We start from the raw sequence: 21,637 nt of genomic DNA, 5'->3' as shown, positions 1-21,637 counted from the left end.
TCAACCAAGCGACGCACAGAGGGTCGAGTCAATGAGAGAGGTCGGACAAAATATGGAAACTTAAAAAGCTCATAACTCTGATCATACAGTAAGTTGAGGTCTTGAAAGTGGTTCCATTGGTCTCCTCGTGAAAGTTTCTTGTAGAGGCATCCCTTAAAGTTTTAAATTTGACGAAATAAACATAAAATTTTGCAGTTTTAGTAAAAAATTACATGTCCGACCTCTCCGATTGACTCGATCCAGTGTGCGACGGATTAACCACGGTCTTCAACTGTGATCACAAGCCGCCGCCCCCCCCCCCCCCTCCTCCACTGCCATTCCAAATACTAGTGTTATTTAAATTTTGTAGACCCATAAGTAGTATTATATGTGATATTCCTGTATTTAAAAATGTATTTCATTTCATGCATATGATTACCTATAAATTTACGGCTCAAAGAATCAATTGAATTATTACAGGCAAACTTTTCTTAAATCTGTGATAATAATTGAATTTTCATGACCAAATTGTCATCTCAGCTTTGTTGGTGTCGTATTATTGTGTGTTGATCCATAGATATGCTCAAAGACATTTTCCTTATTCTTGTCTTTGTGGCCTTAGTAATTCTTGAAATCCATCTTCATATTTTTTCTGTGAGTGAATTTTCCTTTAAACATTTTTTTCATCTATTTTCCTTTCCATAATATCTACTGTACCCAAAGCATATCACATTAGTTTAAAATTCATGAAACTGCATTCAAATTGTATAATCTATTCCAACTAGAAAGATTTATCTGTTCCGGATTCTTCCTCTCGAGGAAATTTTTTATCGCTGCTTTTCAAATTTTTCAATCAGCGAATAAAAATTTATCTTTTCATCTCATTTTTCTGGTCCATTATCTTGTGCGTATACAGTTCTTTATAATGCTGCTTAGCAGATTAGATGGCTGAATTGAGAAATTCCTCTTTTTTTTACCAGAAAATGAAGTCGAGTCGAAATTTTAAATTCATTATTCCGTGCATCACTATATAGTACTGATACTGAACTCTTTTCATAGTACGATAAGACTACATTATTTTTCTAAAATTAATATTTTTTAGTTCTTTACGAGGGAAAAAATAGGAAACCTGATTTGGCTCTTTGCCTGTAGGAGATCTTGTCTAAACTGTTACCTGAACAAAAATTTTACTTTGAAAGCTCAAAAAGGCTTGGGTACTTTCACGTATTCATTAAATTTCCGTCAGTACAGTAGGTATATAGATTGAAAAATGTACAAAATATTTCAAAATTGAGGAGCTTTCCGGAAAAAGGGCACTTAGCAAAAATCGCGTTTGAGAAAAATGCATTTTAAGTTTCCATCATTACTTTCTGGCCACTGATTGTAACTTTCATCGCAGCATGGACTCCCGATCTCGAACGTGAGTCACAGTCAGTGTCCATAGAGTAATGATGGGAACTTCAAATGCATTTTTCTCAAATGCGATTTTTTTCTATGTGCCTTTTTTCCGAAAAGCTCCTCAATTGCCTAGTGAGTACATTCTAATGAACGAATGTAGAATTTCTTAATTTTATTACCGTCAAAATGTTTCAGAAACCTTTAAATTTGGATGATCAGTCTTAGAAATATTTTGCTGTAAATCCTGAAGCTTTTTAAGCATTGATCTTAGTAAAACAACTATTTACAAAACGTATAAAAAACAAATAATTTATTTCATACAATAAATATTCAGCATTCCACAACTTGAAAATCACAACTCAAACGATTACCTACTTACATGCCATGCAAACACATGGTACTTCTTTAGATCTAAAGGAAGACACATTTTTTTACCACAACTATAAACATTTAGACAATGAAATAAAACGAGAAACTGATCTGCGAGAAGGGGCTACGCTACACTTCTTGGATGGTAACGAAATATTTTTAGGAAAGTCCGAGCTTGTAGAAAAAAGTTGCCCTTACCTCCTCTCATTACAAATTACAGATTGGGAACGAAAATTATTACAGAATTTCATGGTAGAAATTTATCCTCTACCTTTGACATTGGGACCGACTTTCAAATCATACACTGGCTGTCCCATAATATCCTCTTGCGTATTATTTTCATCATCACCATCATTCAATGGTGTTATATGATTAGGAACCAGAGGAATTTCGGGAATTAAGGGGATAATTCTTGGCTCCATCATACCGGGACCTCCTTTTGAAAAATCGGTAAAAATTTGGGGATGAGGTACTGGTTCTATGGTCCCTTTGATGGAAAAAGGAACGTAATCTGCATTATCTCTCCCTCTAACGTTTTCTTCAAAACGGGGCTTTCTTGCAGATTTTAAATTGCTACCCGCTCGTCTAAAATTATTCATAAAGAACTGACTATAACTAACAGGCTCTTCACTGTAATGACCCTTAACGCTAGATGGATGAATGTTCAGAAAAGGAACATTTTGAGATGAATCGGATGATAAAGCCGGGAAGTACGATTTTACAGTGTGATTATATGCGCGGTAGCCTTTTATACTGGGAGGAAATGCTGGATAAGGTAAGTGTCGATGACCCTTTACACTCGGTGGGAAAACTACCGGTTGCTGTGTCGTGACAGGCACCTCTGGCGTGATATACGTGGGATGACCTTTTACGCTAGGTGGTACTGGTGTCGAAGGCTCTGTTGTCTGCGGTCCCTCAGTAGGCACGAAGGGATGTTGGCCCTTAACACTTGGAGGAAATGTAGTTGGAATTACGTGCTCTGTAGTTTGAGGCCCTTCAGTTGGAACAAAAGTACGATGGCCCTTCACATTTGGAGGGAAAGTAGTCGGAATTATGTGCTCTGTGGTCTGCGGAACCTCAGTTGGTACAAAGGTACGATGACCTTTCACATTTGGAGGAAAAGTGGTGGGAATTATGTGTTCTGTGGTCTGCGGCACCTCGGTTGGGACAAAGGTACGATGACCTTTCACATTTGGAGGAAAAGTGGTGGGAATTATGTGTTCTGTGGTCTGCGGAACCTCAGTTGGTACAAAGGTGCGATGACCTTTCACATTTGGAGGAAAAGTGGTGGGAATTATGTGTTCTGTGGTCTGCGGCACCTCAGTTGGGACAAAGGTACGATGACCTTTCACATTTGGAGGAAAAGTGGTAGGAATTACGTTTTCGGTAGTTGGCGGCACTTCAGTGGGATGACCTTTGACCTCCGGCGGCGCCGTCTCGGGGTACTGCGTTGTTTGTTGCACATCGCTTATATCAGTCGGTGGTTGACCTTTTACGCTCGGAGGGAATGTCCCTAGAGGGAATGGTGTTTGAGGCACCTCTGTGGGAATGCCCGTCGTATCGTGACCTTTTACGCTGGAAGGGATTGTTGTCCTTGGCCCTTCAGTTGGGACAAAGTCCCGGTGTCCCTTTACATTCGGAGGAAAAGTTGTCGGAATTAAATATTCCGTCGTTTGTGGCACTTCGGTGGGCGTGCTCTCGGGATGACCTTTGACTTCAGGTGGGGCAGTCTCAGGGTATTGCGTTGTTTGTTGCACATCGTTGACAACAGACGGCTGTTGTCCTTTGATATTCGGCGGGAAAGTTGTAGGAGGTAGTGTTGTTTGTGGTACCTCAGTAGGAAAATCAGTCGTAGGATGACCTTTTACGCTGGAAACAGTTGTTGTCAATGGCCCTTCAGAGGGGACAAACGCACGATGACCCTTCACATTCGGAGGAAAAGTAGTCGGATTATGCGTTCTGTAGTTTGTGGCACTTCAGCGGGTGTGGTCGGAGGGTATCCTTTGATTTCTGGCGGGAAAGTTGTTTGTTGTTCATCCGTCACTGTAGTAGGTGGTTGGCCCTTGATACTTGGCGGGAACGTTGTTGGCTGTTGAGTTGTTGGCGGCACCTCAGAAGGGACTTGAGAGGGATTCCCTTTTACATCAGAGGGCATTGTTGTCGGGAAGTCTGTTGAGTGCGGACCTTCTGTTGGGACGAATGAACGATGACCCTTAACATTTGGAGGGAAAGTCGTTGGAATGATGTATTGTGTGGTTTGCGGCACTTCAGTGGGATGACCTTTGATCTCCGGAGTGGTAGTTTGAAGGTACTCGGTTGTCTGTTGTACATCATTTACATCGGCTTGAGGTTGTCCTTTAACATTCGGAGGGAAGTAGTCGGCTGGAACGTTGTTTGAGGAAGTTCGGTAGGATGGTAGGTGGGGTCTCCTTTCACGCTGAAGGGGTATGTTGTTTGACGATCTGTTGTTTGAGACTCCTCTGTAGGAGAAAAGATAGGGTGACCTTTGACATTCAACGAGGCAGTAGGAATTATCGTCACGGTGTTCTGCGACTCCCCAGATGGATCATATGATGGACGCCCTTGGGTGGTACTTTGAGAGATGGTTATTTGACTATCGCCCTGGGTTACTTGTGGTGAATCATTCGAAATCGACGAAATTGTTGTTTGGAAAGAGTTTTCTTCGGTCGAAGGAAATAAATTCCTCTCGGTTTGTTGCACTAAATCAGGCTCTTGTCTAGGACTATATTTTTCCGTTGTAACTGAAAAAGTTGTGGCTTTTTCAGTCTGTTGGAATGTATCCTCTACTTTTGTTTGTTCTGTGACGTGCTCTGTCGACGAAACGGGAATGATTGGAATTTTTTCGGTCCGTTGGACATCATCTCCCTCCAACCCGACCGTGGTGAAAAACTTTTCTGTTGTAACCGGGAATACTGATATTTTCTCAGTCTGTTGAACCTCATCTCTTTCCTGAGCCACCGTTGTAATGCCTTCATTTATAGTGACCGGGAGAATTGGGAGTCTCTCGGTCCGTTGGACTGAGTCTCCCTCCGATGCGACTGTTGTAATGAACTTTTCAGTTGTAACTGGTACTACTGAAATTTTTTCAGTTTGCTGCCCAACATCTGCTTCATGAGCGATTGTCGTGAAGAGCCTTTCTGTTGTAACTGGAATGACAGATATTTTTTCGGTTTGTTGACCTAAATCTTCCTCCAATGCAGGTGTTGTAATTGGTACTATTGAGATCTTTTCAGTTTGTTGCCCAGCATCTGCCGTCTCATGAGCAAATGTCGTCATGTAATTTTCTGTAGTAACTGGAATAATAGAGATTTTCTCGGTTTGTTGACCTAAATCTCTCTCCAACGCAGGAGTTGTAATAAACTTTTCTGTTGTAACTGGTACTATCGAAATTTTTTCAGTTTGCTGCCCAACATCTTCTTCATGAGCGATTGTCGTGAAGATACCTTCTGTTGTAACTGGAATGACAGATATTTTTTCGGTTTGTTGACCTAAATCTTCTTCCAATGCAGGTGTTGTAATTGGCACTATTGAGATCTTTTCAGTTTGTTGCCCAACATCTGCTGCCTCATGAGCATATGTCGTCTTGTAATTTTCTGTAGTCACTGGAATTGTGGAAATTTTCTCCGTTTGTTGACCTAAATCTCTTTCCAACGCAGGTGTTGTAACTGGAAAATTCGAAACTTTTTCAGTCTGTTGAGACAAATCTTTATCATCGAAAACTCCTCGCAGTACTACTATAAAATGGATTTTCGGTTTTTTGGTGTAAATCCTCATCCGTGGAACGTGCAGTTGTTGAGGATTCTGACTGCACAAATGTTGTACCCGTATCACCACGAGTTGTGTAAGACGTTGCCGGTGTGATATTCACTACATCATCCGCGGACACACTCGTAAAGGCTGGTACAGGTTCCGTCAAACCACCGGGCGTTGTCAACTTATCGGGAATACTCGATACAAGATCCGTATGTCCGAGTGTTGCTTGAGAATTGAAGTATGGAACTGTGAACTGTCCATTTGCACTTGATGAGGGTTGAGACGTAACCGTTTTTTGTTCAATATCGGGTCGATTAGTACTCGCAGCAACAGGAGTTTGAACCGTGCTTTGCGCAGCCAAATCAAACGTGTTTTCTTCGGTGGCTGTTTTCGGGCCCTCTGGTTTAATGTCATCACTAGGACTGGTCGGTAAAGAAATAGTTGGATCAACTGGAACAAGTGTTCCATTTGTATCTTGTGATAAAGGTGTCCCTGCATTTTGTTCCGGTCCAGGCTTCGGCTCCTCGAAATATATTATTGGAGGTTGAATCACATTAGGCCCTGAGCGATGGGGAACCAAACTGGCACCGAAGGAACCAGCTTTGTCTGATCTGAACCCATTACTTGGTTTTGGATCAGATTCCTCGGTTACGTCATGACCTGCGTCTCCCTCCGGTACTGAGGATCCATGGACATTATCGTTATCATGGCTGTGGAAGGAATCGAATCGATCGTCACCTGTCGGTATATCCTGGACTTCTTCCTCGATGTTGTAATCATAATCCTCTTGAATGTTATCTTTAGACGCCGCTAGATTTAATGAGAAGTCATTATGTCCAGCGTGATGAGGGTGTTTCCTTCTTCTGTGTGCAGATCTTTTCGGTTTTGATTGACCTGCGAGTTGTGAGGCCGATGATTGCTCCGACCATCCTGCAAGTGTGAAATCTTCTTCGTGTTCATTTAGTTTGAGCGTGTGTTCGTGGTTGTTTTCTCGTTTTATGGGTCTCCAGCCATTTCTACCCAGTAGAAGTGGTCGAGCAGCTCCTAGAACATAACATATCGACTGCTATTAGATACTATACAATTTTTAGTTAATTTTATACATTTATATACATTTTTATTAGTCAGATGTACCCGTCCAAAACCCCTATACACACACGTCAGTTTAGAATCAACTTTAAGTCTAAATTTAATTAGTTTTCAGCTCCAATTCTATCCGTAAATAAATGGCATGCTTGTCTTTTAGCCAAACGAGGTGTTTATTTTAACGATTGGAGACTCGTTTTGATTAAAGTATACCATCTACGCGTATCAATAGCTTAAGTTAAAAACATTTAAGAAAAGGAGGCTTTCAAAAACTACCCTTATTTGACCGCAAAAGAAGTCAACAATTTTTAAGGTACACAACCAAGAAATTCAGGGCTGCTTTTCAAAAATAATTTTTGTTAGTACATCAGATATAAATTGATAAATATACATAATCATTACTATAAACTTTCTGACCACCTAAATTTTCGTTTATTGTCACAATTCGTTCGCTATCGTTCTACTTAGCCGATTTTCATGATTATTACGACTACCGACAGGCGATAGTCCTTTGATGAGCCCGCTATTTTCATATTTTGGAAAATTAACTCGCGAGGACCCTTGAGCGGACCTTAGAGGGTGCGAAGCATCCTCCAGGCGCGAGCCGCGTAACGGCCAGGGGGTGTACCCCCCACCCCCAATATTTAATACATTTCAATCCATATTATGTGATCGCACGGAAAATCGAAACGAGATCGAAATGCCAGATCAAAAAGTAAGTGATGTGGAGAAAGATTTTCTCCTAGGTCGATCCTGATAAATCCGACGGTACCAAAGTCCCCTAGGACCTCATAGATAGGGCACTGGAAAAGCCCTGAACTTGTGAAATTTATAAGTTAAAAGCCCCCCTTTCACCACATCATTGCAGTCCCGCGGTGCCTCGGGACCGTCGAATTCGGATCTGCAGGGTCGATTACTTGTAGGAAAACGTTTTTTTACTGAGCCTGCACGTGTCGCTTTTATGATCTGGCATTTTATCGAGGGAGGCTCTGTCCTCCAGCTTCAGAGGTCAATATTTTGGAAAGGGATGAACCAATTTTGGACTTTTTGTAAAGACTTAGTTCGAAATTTTTAGTACTTTTTGAATCCAGAAATAATTCCAAAACTTGACGGGAACCTCGATTTTCACGGATAGAACCCTCTTTTCAGAGATCCCCAGATCCTCCTGGGGCCTTAAAGGAGGTAGGAAAGAGAAAAAAATTAGGAAGGGATAAATGGAAGGAGGAAAAAGGCGGGATACGATAATGTCTGGATCTAAGATTTTCCCAGCACATGCTGACACCAGCGCAAATTCTTCTCAGTCGACGCAGGTCTCAATTAAATAACAGATCGCGCGACATCAATAAATCTCAATCCGTAATCTCCCCCCCCCCCCCCCCCCCTCTGCTTGAGCTCCAAAAAATGTTGATGAAATTTTTCATATCCGGTTCGATTTCAACTTTTTCAATATTTCATATTGATAAAAAGGCAGATTGGAACTAACTTCATGATGTGTTTATACATAACGGCGACGGCACTTAGCAAGTTGTAAATGTAGCAGTAGTGGTGTTGTTCCCATATACTGTAGGAAAATGTATTGCTATTAAGCAAAAGCGTAGCATGTCTGAAGAAAAAAAATAGCCTCTACTTCAGTGACTTAAACGATCGGTTAGAAAACTAGAATAGTCCCTTACTTGCATATTTTATGAGAAGAGAACAATGATTGTGCGCAACGATTCGGCTCTGGGTCAGTGAAGAAACCTTTACTTCAGAGACTTAAACGATCGGTTAGGAATGTACTAAAAAAGTAATTTTACTTTATAGTCCTCACTTTTTCTTTTTCGCCCGATGTGAAATTTCGGTTGTCAACCTAAAACTTAAAACACGGTGGCCATTTAAGCTTCATCAGCCATCACCTGATGATGGCTGATTAAGTCGAAAGAAAGAAATTTTTCATATCCGGTTCGATCCCAACTTTTTTAACATTTCATATTGCTAAAAAGGCAGATTAGGATGAACTAAATTTCTTCATGATATGTTGATACATAACGGCGACGGCACTTAGCAAGTTGTAAATGTAGCAGTAGTGGTGTTGTTCCCATATACTGTAGAAAAATGTATTCCCATTAACTTGATCATCATTTTGCTCTTAATTTCGCCACGAATCCAAATACGCAAGTTGTAAATGCATTCTTTGAAAAATAAAAATGAAAAATCGCCCTCTTGCCGTCTATTCCCCGGTTGAAATTTCGAGGGCGATCGGCGATTTCCGATGCGGGTAGGCGCGAGGCAATAAAGCACCGATCGCGAGGGGTGCCGAATCCCGTTATCAGGGGTTGCTGTGTTGCCATTCGCGGGACCATAGTATTTAACCCCCCCCCCCCTCCTTCCGCAGTAAAGCAGGGTGCATAGAGGGTCTCTGAAGTCGAGAATGTCGAGGGGCGGGGAAAGGGGAAGGGGGATGAAGAGCTTCCAGGCGGCATGGAGTCAGTGAACCGCGGGTCGCGTTATAAACTGTAGCAGAAGGGATGTTTTTCGTGGAGGTCCTGTGGCGCAACGGATAACGTATAATCTTACTATGATTAAGATCCAGGTTCGACTCCTGGCAGGACCCGAAAAAATTTTGCCATCCTTGCTCCCGGACGGAAGCACACAGTACGCCCGTGAAGAGCATTGTGCGGATTTTTTTTTTTTTTTTCAAAATTTTTTAAAGCAGAAATTAATATTTTTACAATAAAGTGGAAAGGTAGCAGCGCTTATTGGGAGAGGTAGCAGATTACTGGAAGGAACCAACCCATGTTTCCGAAAAAATAAGTTAAGAATTTTTTTGAGTTCCAATAGCCGTATATTTTCTCCTGCCAAAACTAAAAGTCGTAAAAACAGAATTAGTTTGTGAAAATTGGGGTTAAATTTTATTTTCTACATTGAGCCTTATGCAGGAATAAAACTTCAAACCTCTTTTTCTCAGTTTCAACTTAATGTGGGTTGGTTCCTTTGCCTGAGTCTTGGTCACTATAATTTTGTCGGTTGCCTAAATGATGAACTCAAGTATTTATCGAACGGTGCTCCTATAGAGATTACTGGGGAAGGAAGCGGATGTTCGCTTTGAAGCAGTTACCGCATTTTGACAGGAATCCCGATTTTCAAAGACAGGACTTTCCTTTTAGCTCCAAAAGGAGTCCGAGAGGCCTAACAGGGTGGTGGATTTGGATTCCTTGAGGTCGGCCCCTGTCTGTCCTCGACTTCGCTCGCCTCAAAATAACCGAGAAAGAAGCCTGGTGCGGGTGGTCCGGGACACTCTATATATTCGAAAATTTCATGGAATTTTTTAGAAAGGACTCGAGCTCTCGCATGGTTGCGTGTATTGGCAGGGTTCAGTACGGTTAGTTCCGGCATAGTTCTATTCGAGCTCAAAATTGCAAGCTTCATTCTTTCAAACGCATTCCAGAAGGATCTAAATGTAGCGTTAAATCAGATTGTAATTATTTTATGGGATACTCGTATCATGATAATTTATCTGAAAAGTTTGAGCTGATTGACATCAAATTTCCAATTAAAGCTCCTAGTTTAACTGATGTTTCATAAAAAAAATCCTCTCTTGCAATCAATTTATAATTGTTCGATCAAATCTTATTCATCGTCAGTGGAAAGGGGCGGTCCATTAATTACGTTACTCGCTTTTAAGGAAAAGTAAAGAGATAAGTGACATGTAAGTGACAAACGGTCAAAATCCTGACACAGTATAATCACGAGAACTCAAAAGCGTAGCATGTCTGAAGAAAAAAATAGCCTCTATTTCGGTGACTTAAACGATCGGTTAGAAAAGTAGAATAGTCCCTTACTTGCATATTTTATGAGAAAAGAACAAATGATTAAGCGCAACGGTTCGGCTTTGGGTCAGTGAAGAAACCTTTACTTCAGAGACTTAAACGATCGGTTAGGAATGTACTAAAAAGTAATTTTACTTTATAGTCCTCACTTTTTCTTTTTCGCCCGATGTGAAATTTCGGTTGTCAACCTAAAACTTAAAACATACGGTGGCCCTTTCAGCTTTATCAGCCATCACCTGATGATGGAGTCGATTGGTCATCGTGTTTTAAGTTTTAGGTTGACAACCGAAATTTCACATCGGGCGAAAAAGGAAAAGTGAGTACTATGCTGATACAACCCGATGAAGGAGGAAAAAGAAACATAATTTTACTTTGTTACGATTATGACTTATCTTAACTTGTTGAAGAATGACAGGCGGTTTGTACACTACTTTATTTTATATTTAATTGAATAGTAAATTCTTATTTACTTCTAAATCCTTTCTCATGGAATATTTTATTTAATTAATTAAGTAATTGTATTTAAATATAATCCACTACAACTTTATAATAATTATGAGTTAACATGATTTACTACCATATTGTATGCTTCCTGTGGAAAACAGTGAAACTTTCAAAATGCATGGTGATATAAGGGGATGATTTTTGACTTTTCCCATTTGCTCAGCGTAATTTTTGAATCAAACCCCAGACCTACACAAAAAGGGAGGGTACGCTTTAAATTATTAAATTTTTTAGGGGAGTGGGTCTGGAAATGAGTAATGTGTAGGTGACAAAGGGGGAGGGAGGGGTCAAAAAGTTAGGGAAAATGGGTAACGTAATTTATAGACGGTCTCAAAGGCTACATTCTGAAAACGAAATTAAGTTAAAATTACTTATAAGATAAAATTAAAATTTATTTTGATTACATACTAAAGGTCTGTGCTGCAACTTTTAACAGGATATTTTAATTTGTTTCCTCTTTTTACTCTTTTCTTGGGGTCAGGCGAATTCTTAAAATTGGTAATTTAAAAATTGTGTCCCTGAGAGACGAAAAATAGAGTGGTTCCTCTGTGCGTAGTCAATCGAATGTAAAGGACCGGTCGGGAAAAAGTGGGAATTTAGTGACGGAATCAAATTTGAAACGATCAGCTCCTTCCCTCCCTCTCGAAGAATTTGTGTATTGAAGTTTAAAGACAAATTTTCCGATTTCAAACCAACTTATAGCCCTCTATCGCCCTAAATTTATAGAGTTGACCCCGATTAAAACCTCTGGGATAAGTTTTTTTGTTAGCTTCAGTTCCGAAGAGTCCGAACATGTTATTGAGGCTTTGATAACAAGAATCTCACGAGAAAAACGTTTCCCAAAGAAAGCAACTTAAAATTTTGTTAATTTTCGTGGAGAAAACATCTCACGGGCCCTTGGGCCGTAACACTTTAGAGACTTTTAGGATTTCGTATCACCGGATTAAATTCAGAGACGTACCTTTTTCGTGCACATAATTGGAAGCAGCGCCCACAGCGACACACACACTCAACAGACCGATAAATGTATTCCCCCCGGGAATAAACATTTTTCGATGCGATGTTTCGTTCGCGACTGAGATGAGGAACTGATGGCAGTCGACATATAATACTTCAATTACTTGCAGTGCGTACTCGGTGACAGGGAAAATGATCGCAATCAAAATTGGGAAATACAAATAGCTTTAGTCATCCATAATGGCCACGGTCAAGCGCATGGCTCGCGCGAAAAGGACGGATCCAGATCTTGACTCTTCGATGTTGCCACACTCGGTAAGGTTTCACTATTTCCACCGGTTTCAACTCGTGTTTAACTGTAGTTGAAAGTGAATCTACGACAGTATCAAACATTCTTCTATCAATACAATCAATCGACCTGTACTTTTTTTGGGTTTTACAACCAGTGTTTGAAACTCACCTTTGAGTTTTAGGAGCCATGTGGCGCATCAAGCCCGATTTTTAAGCGCCACTGAAGATTTTTTAGGGCCAAATTTACTTTTTGCCTATAATATTACGGCGCATTTAGTGAAAAGTTAGATGCAAATGTTTTCGTAACAGAATTAGTAAGTAGCATGTAACTTGGGGAAGACAAAAGCACTACGAATGAAATCGTGAAGAATAGAAAAAGCAAGCTTTCACTTGTAGTGCTGAGAATTCTGAGTTTTTTCAATTGAAATAGATTTTTTTTTCTTTCTTTATGTGACTTCCTGTGAAAATCCAGATTTTTAGTGGGAAATTTTTAGGGGCCACGTTGGCGCAGAGCCTTCATTTTTCAGGCGCATTTGGCGTGTTGGCGCCTGTGAGTTTCGAACACTGTTTACAACCCACCCTAAAAAAATACCAGCTTTGATTACTCTATTAAGTCTCAATTCGTTGCTTGGCTGACATAAGGGCGTAACTACATATTGAGATGAGCCCGGAAAAGCATTGAATTGTATAGAGGGCAAGGTTCATTTCAGAGTGTAGTTACGTCCTTATGTCAGGTAGGCGACGAACTGAGGGGCTTGGTGGGCGCATAAGAGCAGTTTTTGACATTTCGAGAAATACGTGCTTGAAGATTTAAAATTACGTGGATCCTTACGGCGTACAGGAAGTTCAAACTGACTTTATGATGCTGAAAAATTGGAATTTGGGAGCGAATTTTTCGCAGAATATGCATTATAAGACTAGTTTTACTCGAAATCATTGATATTTTGAGTTTTTCAAAAACTGGACTTATGCTGCCCTTATCCTCCAAGCCCCTCAATTACTCGCTGTCAAACATCTACATTTTGGGAAGTCAGCGTTCCGCTAACAAAGGCCCATCTCCTTTTTTAACATAAAATATTGGAAATACCTCTCCTAGCTTTTATTTTTCGGGATTCATCCAAAAAAACTAAAATTCATTATTTCTTTGGAAAATTTTTTACCTCTCTAGCATACAAGTTACATGGACGTGGTCGAGAGCATGGCCTTCTCAAAAACATGGTTCTCTTTTTCAAGCTGCGTTTATGTAAATTCGAATATTCTGCGCCCTTCTGGGCAAAAATATCAAGGAAGATTGAGATTCTGCTGTAATTTGATCGATGAATCAAAGGCGGACAAATGACTTGTTCAAAATTTTTCGTTGTTTTGAAAGTCGCCAAGATTTTTCCCCCTTTTTTCTTATCTGTAAGTCTCAAGAATCAAATTACAAGAGCGACTGATCCATTGCTCAGTAGGTAATGTTGGAATCAGGAAAACACGTTTACATTTTTACACTATTATCGTCAAAACATTTCACACTAATATAAAATACTTGAATCGAAAGGAACTCATTCCCATTGAATACCTCTAACAAAAGATCTGCAGTCTATTCAACAAAAAAATTCCTCTTGAATAAACTGTAATTGAGTATAAATTGATAAATGAGCATTTCTCTTCGAAACAACTAGAGCAACTGATTTATTCCTGCGGGACATATTTCACGACAATTTTGTTTTATTGAAATAGACAATTTTTTCGTCCCAGAGTGTTTATCCCATGCAAATGAACAAAGACAAGTTAGGCTCCTTGTCCCCTTTCCACCAATGCTCATCGGCTAAGTTGGGTTTACTTTCAGCGCTTTCAATCACGATTCAATAGCCAATCAACCAGTTGATAATTGCTTGATTATAGAAATATTTATAAAAAATTATGGTCAACCTCATTACGCTGTAGTGCGTCATGTGAGTTAAAAAATATTTAACCGAGGACTATTTTGAATTAATTAAAAAAAAATGTCGTCTCTAGTGGATATTTTCGATATTTTCCTCGGAGCGTACTTTTGAGTTTATATTGAAACATTCCCTTAAAAGACGCATTTTTTTTTAAAAGTTAATTATAAATGTGTTGAGAACGGAGGTTCTATGCACACGGCACTTATTACAAGTATCGGAACCATGCACTTGGTCACAGTCGCAAGGGATCGGGTTTTTGAGCAGCCGATCTGTTTTTCTTAGTCTGCGTTCAAGTCACCCGCCAATCCTCTTTTTCTACTGAAGAATGGGCCACTACATTAGGTATGAATTTAAGCATCTCATTTTATCAACTCGACTACTCTTTACGATTATCACTGACTCATCCATTGAAGCACTTATTCGCATATGGAAAGGAATGTCACATGCGTTGTTTCTGAGATGAGCCGGCAATTGTTGTTTACTCATTGCGAAATGTAGTTCAAATGATCTTTAAAATTCTACGTAGAAAGCTATTCACACAACGGGAAGGGTAGGAATCGACCCTTGAGCAAGATATTAACGTGTTCACATGACGCTGATGAAATGAATCATAATGTATTTTTTGCATGTTACTAATGTTAACGAAAAATACTTGTATCTACTTTAAGGGTTTTATTCTGAAATCTCCGTAGTGTGTATAATTTTCCAAGTGAAAGTTGACAGAAGAAACAAAGGGCGGAGTGTTCATGTTCGTGGCGTGCTTCGAGATATATATCGATATTTCCCCATTCGAAGCTATGATAAAGAATCGATTATTAAGGTGTTCGTTGCGAACACCCTGATAATCGATCCTTTTCCACATGTTTAAAAGGTACATCAATCGATATATCGCAAAACACGCCACGCCACTGGTACCTTGGTTGTGCATACAAGGGATGGATCGTCGATGAATTTACAGGGTCATGTATCTCTGCGATGTTGTGCGGGTAATCATTCATATTTTATTTTCTTGGAGGACGATAGATCATCATAATATTGCACGATTTTCCGACTTATTTTCATTCGCCTCAGGAATATTCTCCAGAGGTTTAAAATAAAAAAAATTCTACATATTCCGGGAAAAATGAGATACGTATGGACATCCAAATTGCGTTACATATTTTCCTAATTTACCAACCTTTTAAGATGTATAGGATTAAGAAGGATAACATGTTACAATTTGAGATGATAATCAACCATTATTTCTTATTTCAAACAGAAAACAAAGTTTTGATTCTTATTAATTTCATGTTATTATGAGTATTTTAATTCCCTAGCGGACGCAAGGGGTTATTTCACTCACAGAGAAACCCAGTCATTCTTAATTACCTAGACCAAGATTATCAGAAAGGAACCAACCCATGTTTCCGAAATAATTGAGTTAAGAATTTTTTTGAGTTCCAATAGCCGTATATTTTCTCCTGCCAAAAACTGAAAGTCGAAAAACAGAAATTAGTTTGTGAAAAACGGGGGTTAAATTTTATTTTCTACACTGAGCCTTACGCAGGAATAAAACTTCAAACCTCTTTTTCTCAGTTTCAACTTAATGTGGGTCGGTTCCTTTGCCTAAGTCTTGGCTACCATAATTTTGTCGGTTGCCTAAGTGGATTGCATTTTGCAATAAGGAACCACTATCTCTGGCTCTTTCATAAAAGCACATATCTGCATAGGAAAACCAATGGCATGTATGTTGTTTCTAAAATGGGCCAGAAATAGTGGTTCCTTATTGCAAAATGTAATCCAAGTGATGTACTCAAGTATTTGTCGAACGGTTATCCTATAGAGTTTGCGTTGGCAACATTGCAACTTGCACTCTGCTTCGAATGCAAGGCATGTACCTCGGTGTAGTCGGTGCAGCTATAAATGCCTGGATTTTACATAAGAATGTTTTGTCACAGATGCAACCGATCTTTGTTCATCAGTTCCTCTTTAAACCAAGTTGCCTAGTGAGAGACGATATTCAAAAGTTCCTCGGAGGCAAGCGAGCAATGATCCATAAATACCGGATATTTTCCGTCGTCAAGAGCAACGATTCCCGCTCTGTGGATGTTGGTCAATGAACGATACGTGAATGCGCACTCACGACAGACACTGAGAATCGAGACTAACTCGTGAGTCATGGATTCAATCGATCAGTGGAGCGCGTGCCACTGGGTATGAGGATTCTGATGATTCCAAGATCGCACGCGTCAAGATTTCGTGTTAAATCTTGGGAAGTATCGGATTCCTCGAACTGGTTATTTATAGAATCTTTGCAAGTTTTTCATAACCGCTTCAGAACCGTTGGTTGGAATCGATTAAACTGCCACGGCCAGCTAATCCAAATCTCATGAACAGTGTTGAAATTCCCGCCTTTGTGAACATTTATCATGACAGTGGTGGACGGGGTAAATAACTGGGGGCGTTTCATGACCGTGGATGTGCTGCGAAGGAGGAGTCGATAAAGGCAGTTTTTGGGCTCACCCTGGCTGAATTTCTTCAACTCTACGAGTTTTTGCTCATTGAGGGTCTATGGAATGCATCACGATTTGATCATTTTCGGTTTCTTTTTGGTTTTACTACTGGCCTTAATATGGGTCTGAAGGCCGATGGCAATAGAGGCGGATTTTTGCCATTCGACCGAAAACCCCGCATTTTTTGCCTTACCTAATCGGCCTGCAAACTCATGTTTAGGCCAGAAAGAGACCGAAAATAATCAAATCGTGATGCATTCCATAGACTCTCAATGAGCAAAAACTCGTAGAATTGAAGAAATTCAGTCGGAGGGTGGGCCAAAAAACGGCCTTTATCGATACTTCTCCATGAAGAAATTTCCATAATGTCTCCTAGTTGTTTTATTTAGAGTATAATAGTTTGATGTACGATGCAGAAAAAATCCCCGAAAGAAAAAATGTGTAGTTCAGGATATTGGCATTTTACTTCCTTTTTGTGAGCTATGTTATGAAACATTTTCACATTCACTTGCACTTGACCCGGGGCGGACTGGCCATGGGGGTGGGGAGGCGATCGCCTCCTAACAACACGCCCCGGGGGCCCCTGCAGAGCCCCCGCAGCGATTTGTTTTTCGAGTAATCGTTTTTCCCCCGTAATGTCGTAATTTTCCAACCCTTTTCAGTCACTACAAAACTCCAAATTTTTTGAAAATGTGTCTCTATCAGACATAATAGGTCGTCTGAAGCTTATCATACATAACATACCTGCAGGGAAATGTAGTGGGCTCCTGGGGCCCCAGACGTGATGAAGGGGCCCCCGAAGAAACCTGAGAGTGGGTTATTTTGAAATTCAATTACTCTCGAATTGGACTCCAAAAATGCTTAAAATCGCGTTTAAAAAGTGTGAAATGTTCAAAATTTTCCAGGGGAGGGGCCCCCAAATGTAGGTCGCCTCCTAACTTTTTGACTGCCAGCCCGCCCCTGCACTTGACGCTTTGACCAGCACAAGTTTCGAAGCTCAACGCTTCATCTTCACCCGTTTTCGGCTAATTCGCTGAAAGTTCGCTAAGCTAAAAACCTCCAAAGATAGAACTTTAACTCCGACACGCTTGTCGGTTAAATACTACCAAGTGAGAAAAAAACACAGGTCAAAGCGGACACCAAGCGCGCAACTATTCAAACTCCGGAGTAGGTATGTGGTATCACGCGATAATGAAGGAAAATCTTAGCTTTTATCCTGTCTTTTACTGACGCTGATGAATTTAGGTAATATTCTTGCATCGTTATCAAATTCGCGTATTTTCAGGTTATGAATGTGGAAAAATCAGAATATGGACGCGTGATTTTTTTTATAATTAAACAGAGCAGCTGGGAAAAATCACGTGCCTATTTGCCGCGCTACATTGACGTGAAAATCACACAGTAATTTTTCAATTTTTTACAAAACCGCTGGAAACACGTATCTCTCGCGCTACTGAAATGATAACGCGTAATTACTTATGTTTTTTTCTTTTTTCTTTTTTTTTTTTTACAAAACTGCAGGAAAACCGCGTATTTTTAGCGCTACAAAGATGAAAATCACGGTATGTATTTCTTATGTTACTATACATTACTGGAAAAATCACGAATTTTTTAATGTTCTCAACAATTATCATAAAAAGGTTTTATGGGTGATTTCACGATAACTGGAATAGTCTTTTCGCCGTAACAGACAACACATTTTTCGGTCATATTTTTAGTAGTGGTGATAATTTTTAAAAAGAATTTTTTTGCATTTATCTACAGAGATTTACAAGTTTTAACGCTTTCCAAAGATTTATCGCTCTACTTTTCAATCTTAATTTATACATGACCGAGCAGACAGCACATTTTCGGACTTTACACAATATTGGGTAATTGAGAAGTAGAGCAATAAATCATTAGAAAGCGTTATAATACGTAACCCTCTGAAGATTGATGCGAAAAAATTCGAGTGATTATCATTTCTACTAAAAATATGACCGGAGAGTGTGTATTGTCTGTTACGGCGACAAAACTATTCTAGCTATCGTGAAACCACCCTTATGTATCAGCACGGGTCAAAGCCTCAAAGCGGACACCAAGCGCGCAGCAATTCGGGCCGAGGAATAGGTATGTGGTAAGGTATCACGTGAAATTGAAGGAAAATCCCTTTGCTTGACTCAAACTGACGTTCAGAATGTAGGTGTACGTAAGCGGAAACCAAACGCGCAACTATTCGAACTCCGGAGTAGGTCTACGGTATCATGCGAAAATGAAGGAAAATCTTAGCATTTGCCTGCCTCTAAATACCGAAGTCTATTAATACTATGCTCGCATCAATATCCAAATCGCGTCCCTGGTAAAAATTGGCGATAAGAGCTGCGTTTCAAAATACCATAGGAGTTCTTATAGCCGACTGAAGAGGGCGATAGAAAATCATGTAGCTGGCTGTAGAAAGTGGAAACAATCATACGGCCGGGCTACACGAAGCGATAAAAAATTATACAGCCGGGCTATAGTTCCTATCGTCGGGCTTTACACTTTATCGCCTGGCTGTTGCTTTTTCGCCATCGGCTATAAAAGGCTATAAGAAATTGAGTAGAAATTCTTGTGCTTTGTAAATCCTTAAGTTTGTACGGAATCACCTTAATATTTACAAAACGCACATTATATTTTCCTTTACTACATATTTTTTTTCATCAATTAAAATGAGAATAATCCATACAGAGTGTGCAAACATTTCAAAGTCATGAGTCGGAAAACGCTGACTCTGCGAGATTAAATATTAGAGCCTAACACAAAGCGGAGCGGCGGCGGAGCGGCGGCGCACCGGCGCCTACAAACCTAACAGGGATACTTCACGCATTGCGCAATGCGTGAAGTATCCCTGTTAGGTTTGCAGGCGCCAATGCGCGTTCAGCGCTGGCTGCCCGCCCGCGGCGCTTGAAGCAACTATTTCACCCCAGAGGTATTGCACAGTATCATACGAAATTGAAGGCGCGCCAACCTATTAGGAATGTCAGGCATCCTTCAAAAGAACGGAGCTTTCCTCGCAAATTAAATCAAGATACTGCGGCCCAAAAAGAGAGCGGTAGTCCAAAAACTCATTAGGTCCTAGCATCCGTAATTAGTAACGTTTAGCATACACTTTATCGCCAGGCTGTTGCTTAATGGCCATCGGCTATAAAAGACTATAAGAAATTGTGTTGCCGGCTATAGAAGCTATTGGAAATCTTACAGCCGGCTGTAGGTGTATGGTATTTTGGAACACATATTCTACTGCCAATTTTTACCAGGGGTATTTTCCGCAATATTGAGGCGGAGGTCGTTTTATTTTTATGAATTTTCAAAATCGCCGAAAAAGTCGGGTATTTGCCTCGATGTTTACGTAAAAATCGTGTAATGATTTCTCACTTTTTTACAAAACTGCTACAAGTGTCTGGCGCTATGTTGAGATGAAAAAACATAATTTCGTAGATATTTATACAAAACCGCTGGACCCTTCACGTGTTTCCCGCGCCACTGAGATGAAACACGTAATTTCTAATAATTTTTTTCACAAAACCACTGGAAATGTTCCCGCGATATTGAGATGAAAATCGCCTAATTTTGCGCTTTTCGACTACACTTCCGAAAAAGTTGCGTATTTACCGCGGAAATCTCATTATTTCCAAAGTTTATGAGAAGCGCTGAGAAAATTAGAAATTTTTCAATGTTTACGGCAATTTTCATAAAAACATTTTATGTATAAGGATAGGTCAAAGCCTCAAAGCGGCCAAGAGTGTAACACTGTTCGAACTCCAGGGTAGGTACGCGGTGTTGTATCCCGCGAAAATGAAGGAAAATCTTAGCTTCTCGACCATCTCTTGGGCACTGCATCATGTAAATATTTTCAAAATGTTCTTAAAATGCTGACGAGTACCTTTTTGAAGATTGGTTCAATGTCCGGATTTTCAGGATGTATCCTGAATAATTTCAGTGTATATTCAGCTATTTCTTTTATTCTCGCCTCCTTATTGTAAAAATAACCTTTATATACTTAAAACGTTTTGCTGAATATGCTTTCCTTTTTTACCTCCAAAAAATGTGTACAGAATAATTACAATACTACACATAAATTATTTTAGCTACATTGTTGATGACAGCGTGCCCCCCCCCCCCCCCCCCCCTTTGAAATCACAAGCACTGGGAACTCTACTACCCCAGAAATAGTACCATAATTAGCCGGTATTCGTTGGCGCAGCGCTGTCATCGCAATGTGCCAACGCCAGCTGCCAGCTCATTGGTTGATAACATCCATGCCTGCTGATGTGTAGTCCTAACCTCCAAATTCGATTTGTTTACATGGCTTATCACCGATTGTGGCACAGTATTTCGTGCAAAGATTTTTATTAATATAGTGTCATAAAATATCATTGAATCGAATAATATTCTTCCACCTGTACTTGACTGAACCATCGCTTGACCATGGCGGTTTGTATTCTTAGTTACTTACTAAGTTAAGAAATTTCTCACAGACTCTATTGAGGTACTTCCTGTATCTTCCTTTGAAACATAAGTTTAAATTCTAAAACTGGAATAATTTAATTTACTATGACTCAATTAAAATTTATTTGAGGTCAACCATTTCCTCATTTTATATTGCTTCCATCAATCTTCATCCTTCTTGCTTTAAGTTAAAATAAAGAAGAAGAGATGATCCTGTAGCTCGAATCCTGATGCTGAAATCTTAGAATCTCATACTTATGTCACCAATAGTGATCTATGATTTTTTATGAAAAAAACCCCAAAATGAAAGGACATTTTGCTACAGATTTTGTAGCTATATAGACTTATTTATTAACTGCAGAACTAAACAGCAACTTTTGTGTCTAATGCAGTTCAATTCAGAAAGTTAGTCAGCATAGAACAATTTTCCATCAGTATAAAACAGCATAGACAATCTGCTCAGTGAAAATCCATTCTCAATTTTCAAAAATAGAAGTAGACACTTGTCCAATTCATCATAGTTGCACACTCCTCCATGGTTAAAGGTATGTCAACTGCAACATTCTTAGAATATTTAAAACAT

General features: G+C 39.8%; 2 protein-coding genes across 3 annotated transcripts in view; one reads left to right on the top strand and one right to left on the bottom strand.

Moving 5' to 3' along the window:
* LOC109042688 (transmembrane protein 208) overlaps positions 1-21,637 on the top strand; it is a 231,810-nt gene that overhangs the window by 204,569 nt on the left and 5,604 nt on the right. Inside the window, exon 2 of one of the 2 annotated variants that reach the window (XM_072301983.1) lies at positions 20,924-21,039. In XM_072301983.1, coding sequence (XP_072158084.1) covers positions 21,034-21,039 — 6 coding nt within the window. In that variant the 5' untranslated portion in view covers positions 20,924-21,033. Of the gene's footprint in view, positions 1-20,882; positions 21,040-21,637 lie in introns of those variants that run through there. The other variant, XM_019059576.2, reaches the window with a different exon arrangement.
* On the bottom strand, positions 5,354-12,188 carry LOC109043235 (uncharacterized). The gene is made up of 2 exons (XM_019060378.2): positions 11,881-12,188; positions 5,354-6,564 (listed from the first exon to the last, which is right to left on the bottom strand). Exons 1-2 carry the CDS (start codon positions 11,966-11,968, stop codon positions 5,477-5,479), a joined length of 1,176 nt encoding a protein of 391 aa, XP_018915923.2. The 5' UTR covers positions 11,969-12,188; the 3' UTR covers positions 5,354-5,476.

Source organism: Bemisia tabaci, chromosome 6, assembly GCF_918797505.1.
Source record: "Bemisia tabaci chromosome 6, PGI_BMITA_v3".
Taxonomy (NCBI): Eukaryota; Metazoa; Arthropoda; class Insecta; order Hemiptera; family Aleyrodidae; genus Bemisia; species Bemisia tabaci.
Note: the sequence above shows the minus strand (reverse complement) of the source record. Positions and strands in the feature narration are given on the sequence as shown.

Excerpts from the sequence above, each read along its gene's own strand:
- LOC109043235 (XM_019060378.2), bottom strand. The coding sequence starts at position 11,968 with ATGTTTATTCCCGGGGGGAATACATTTATCGGTCTGTTGAGTGTGTGT. Across the intron at positions 6,565-11,880 it reads CAATTATGTGCACGAAAAAG|GAGCTGCTCGACCACTTCTA; the intron begins GTACGTCTCTGA and ends GTTATGTTCTAG.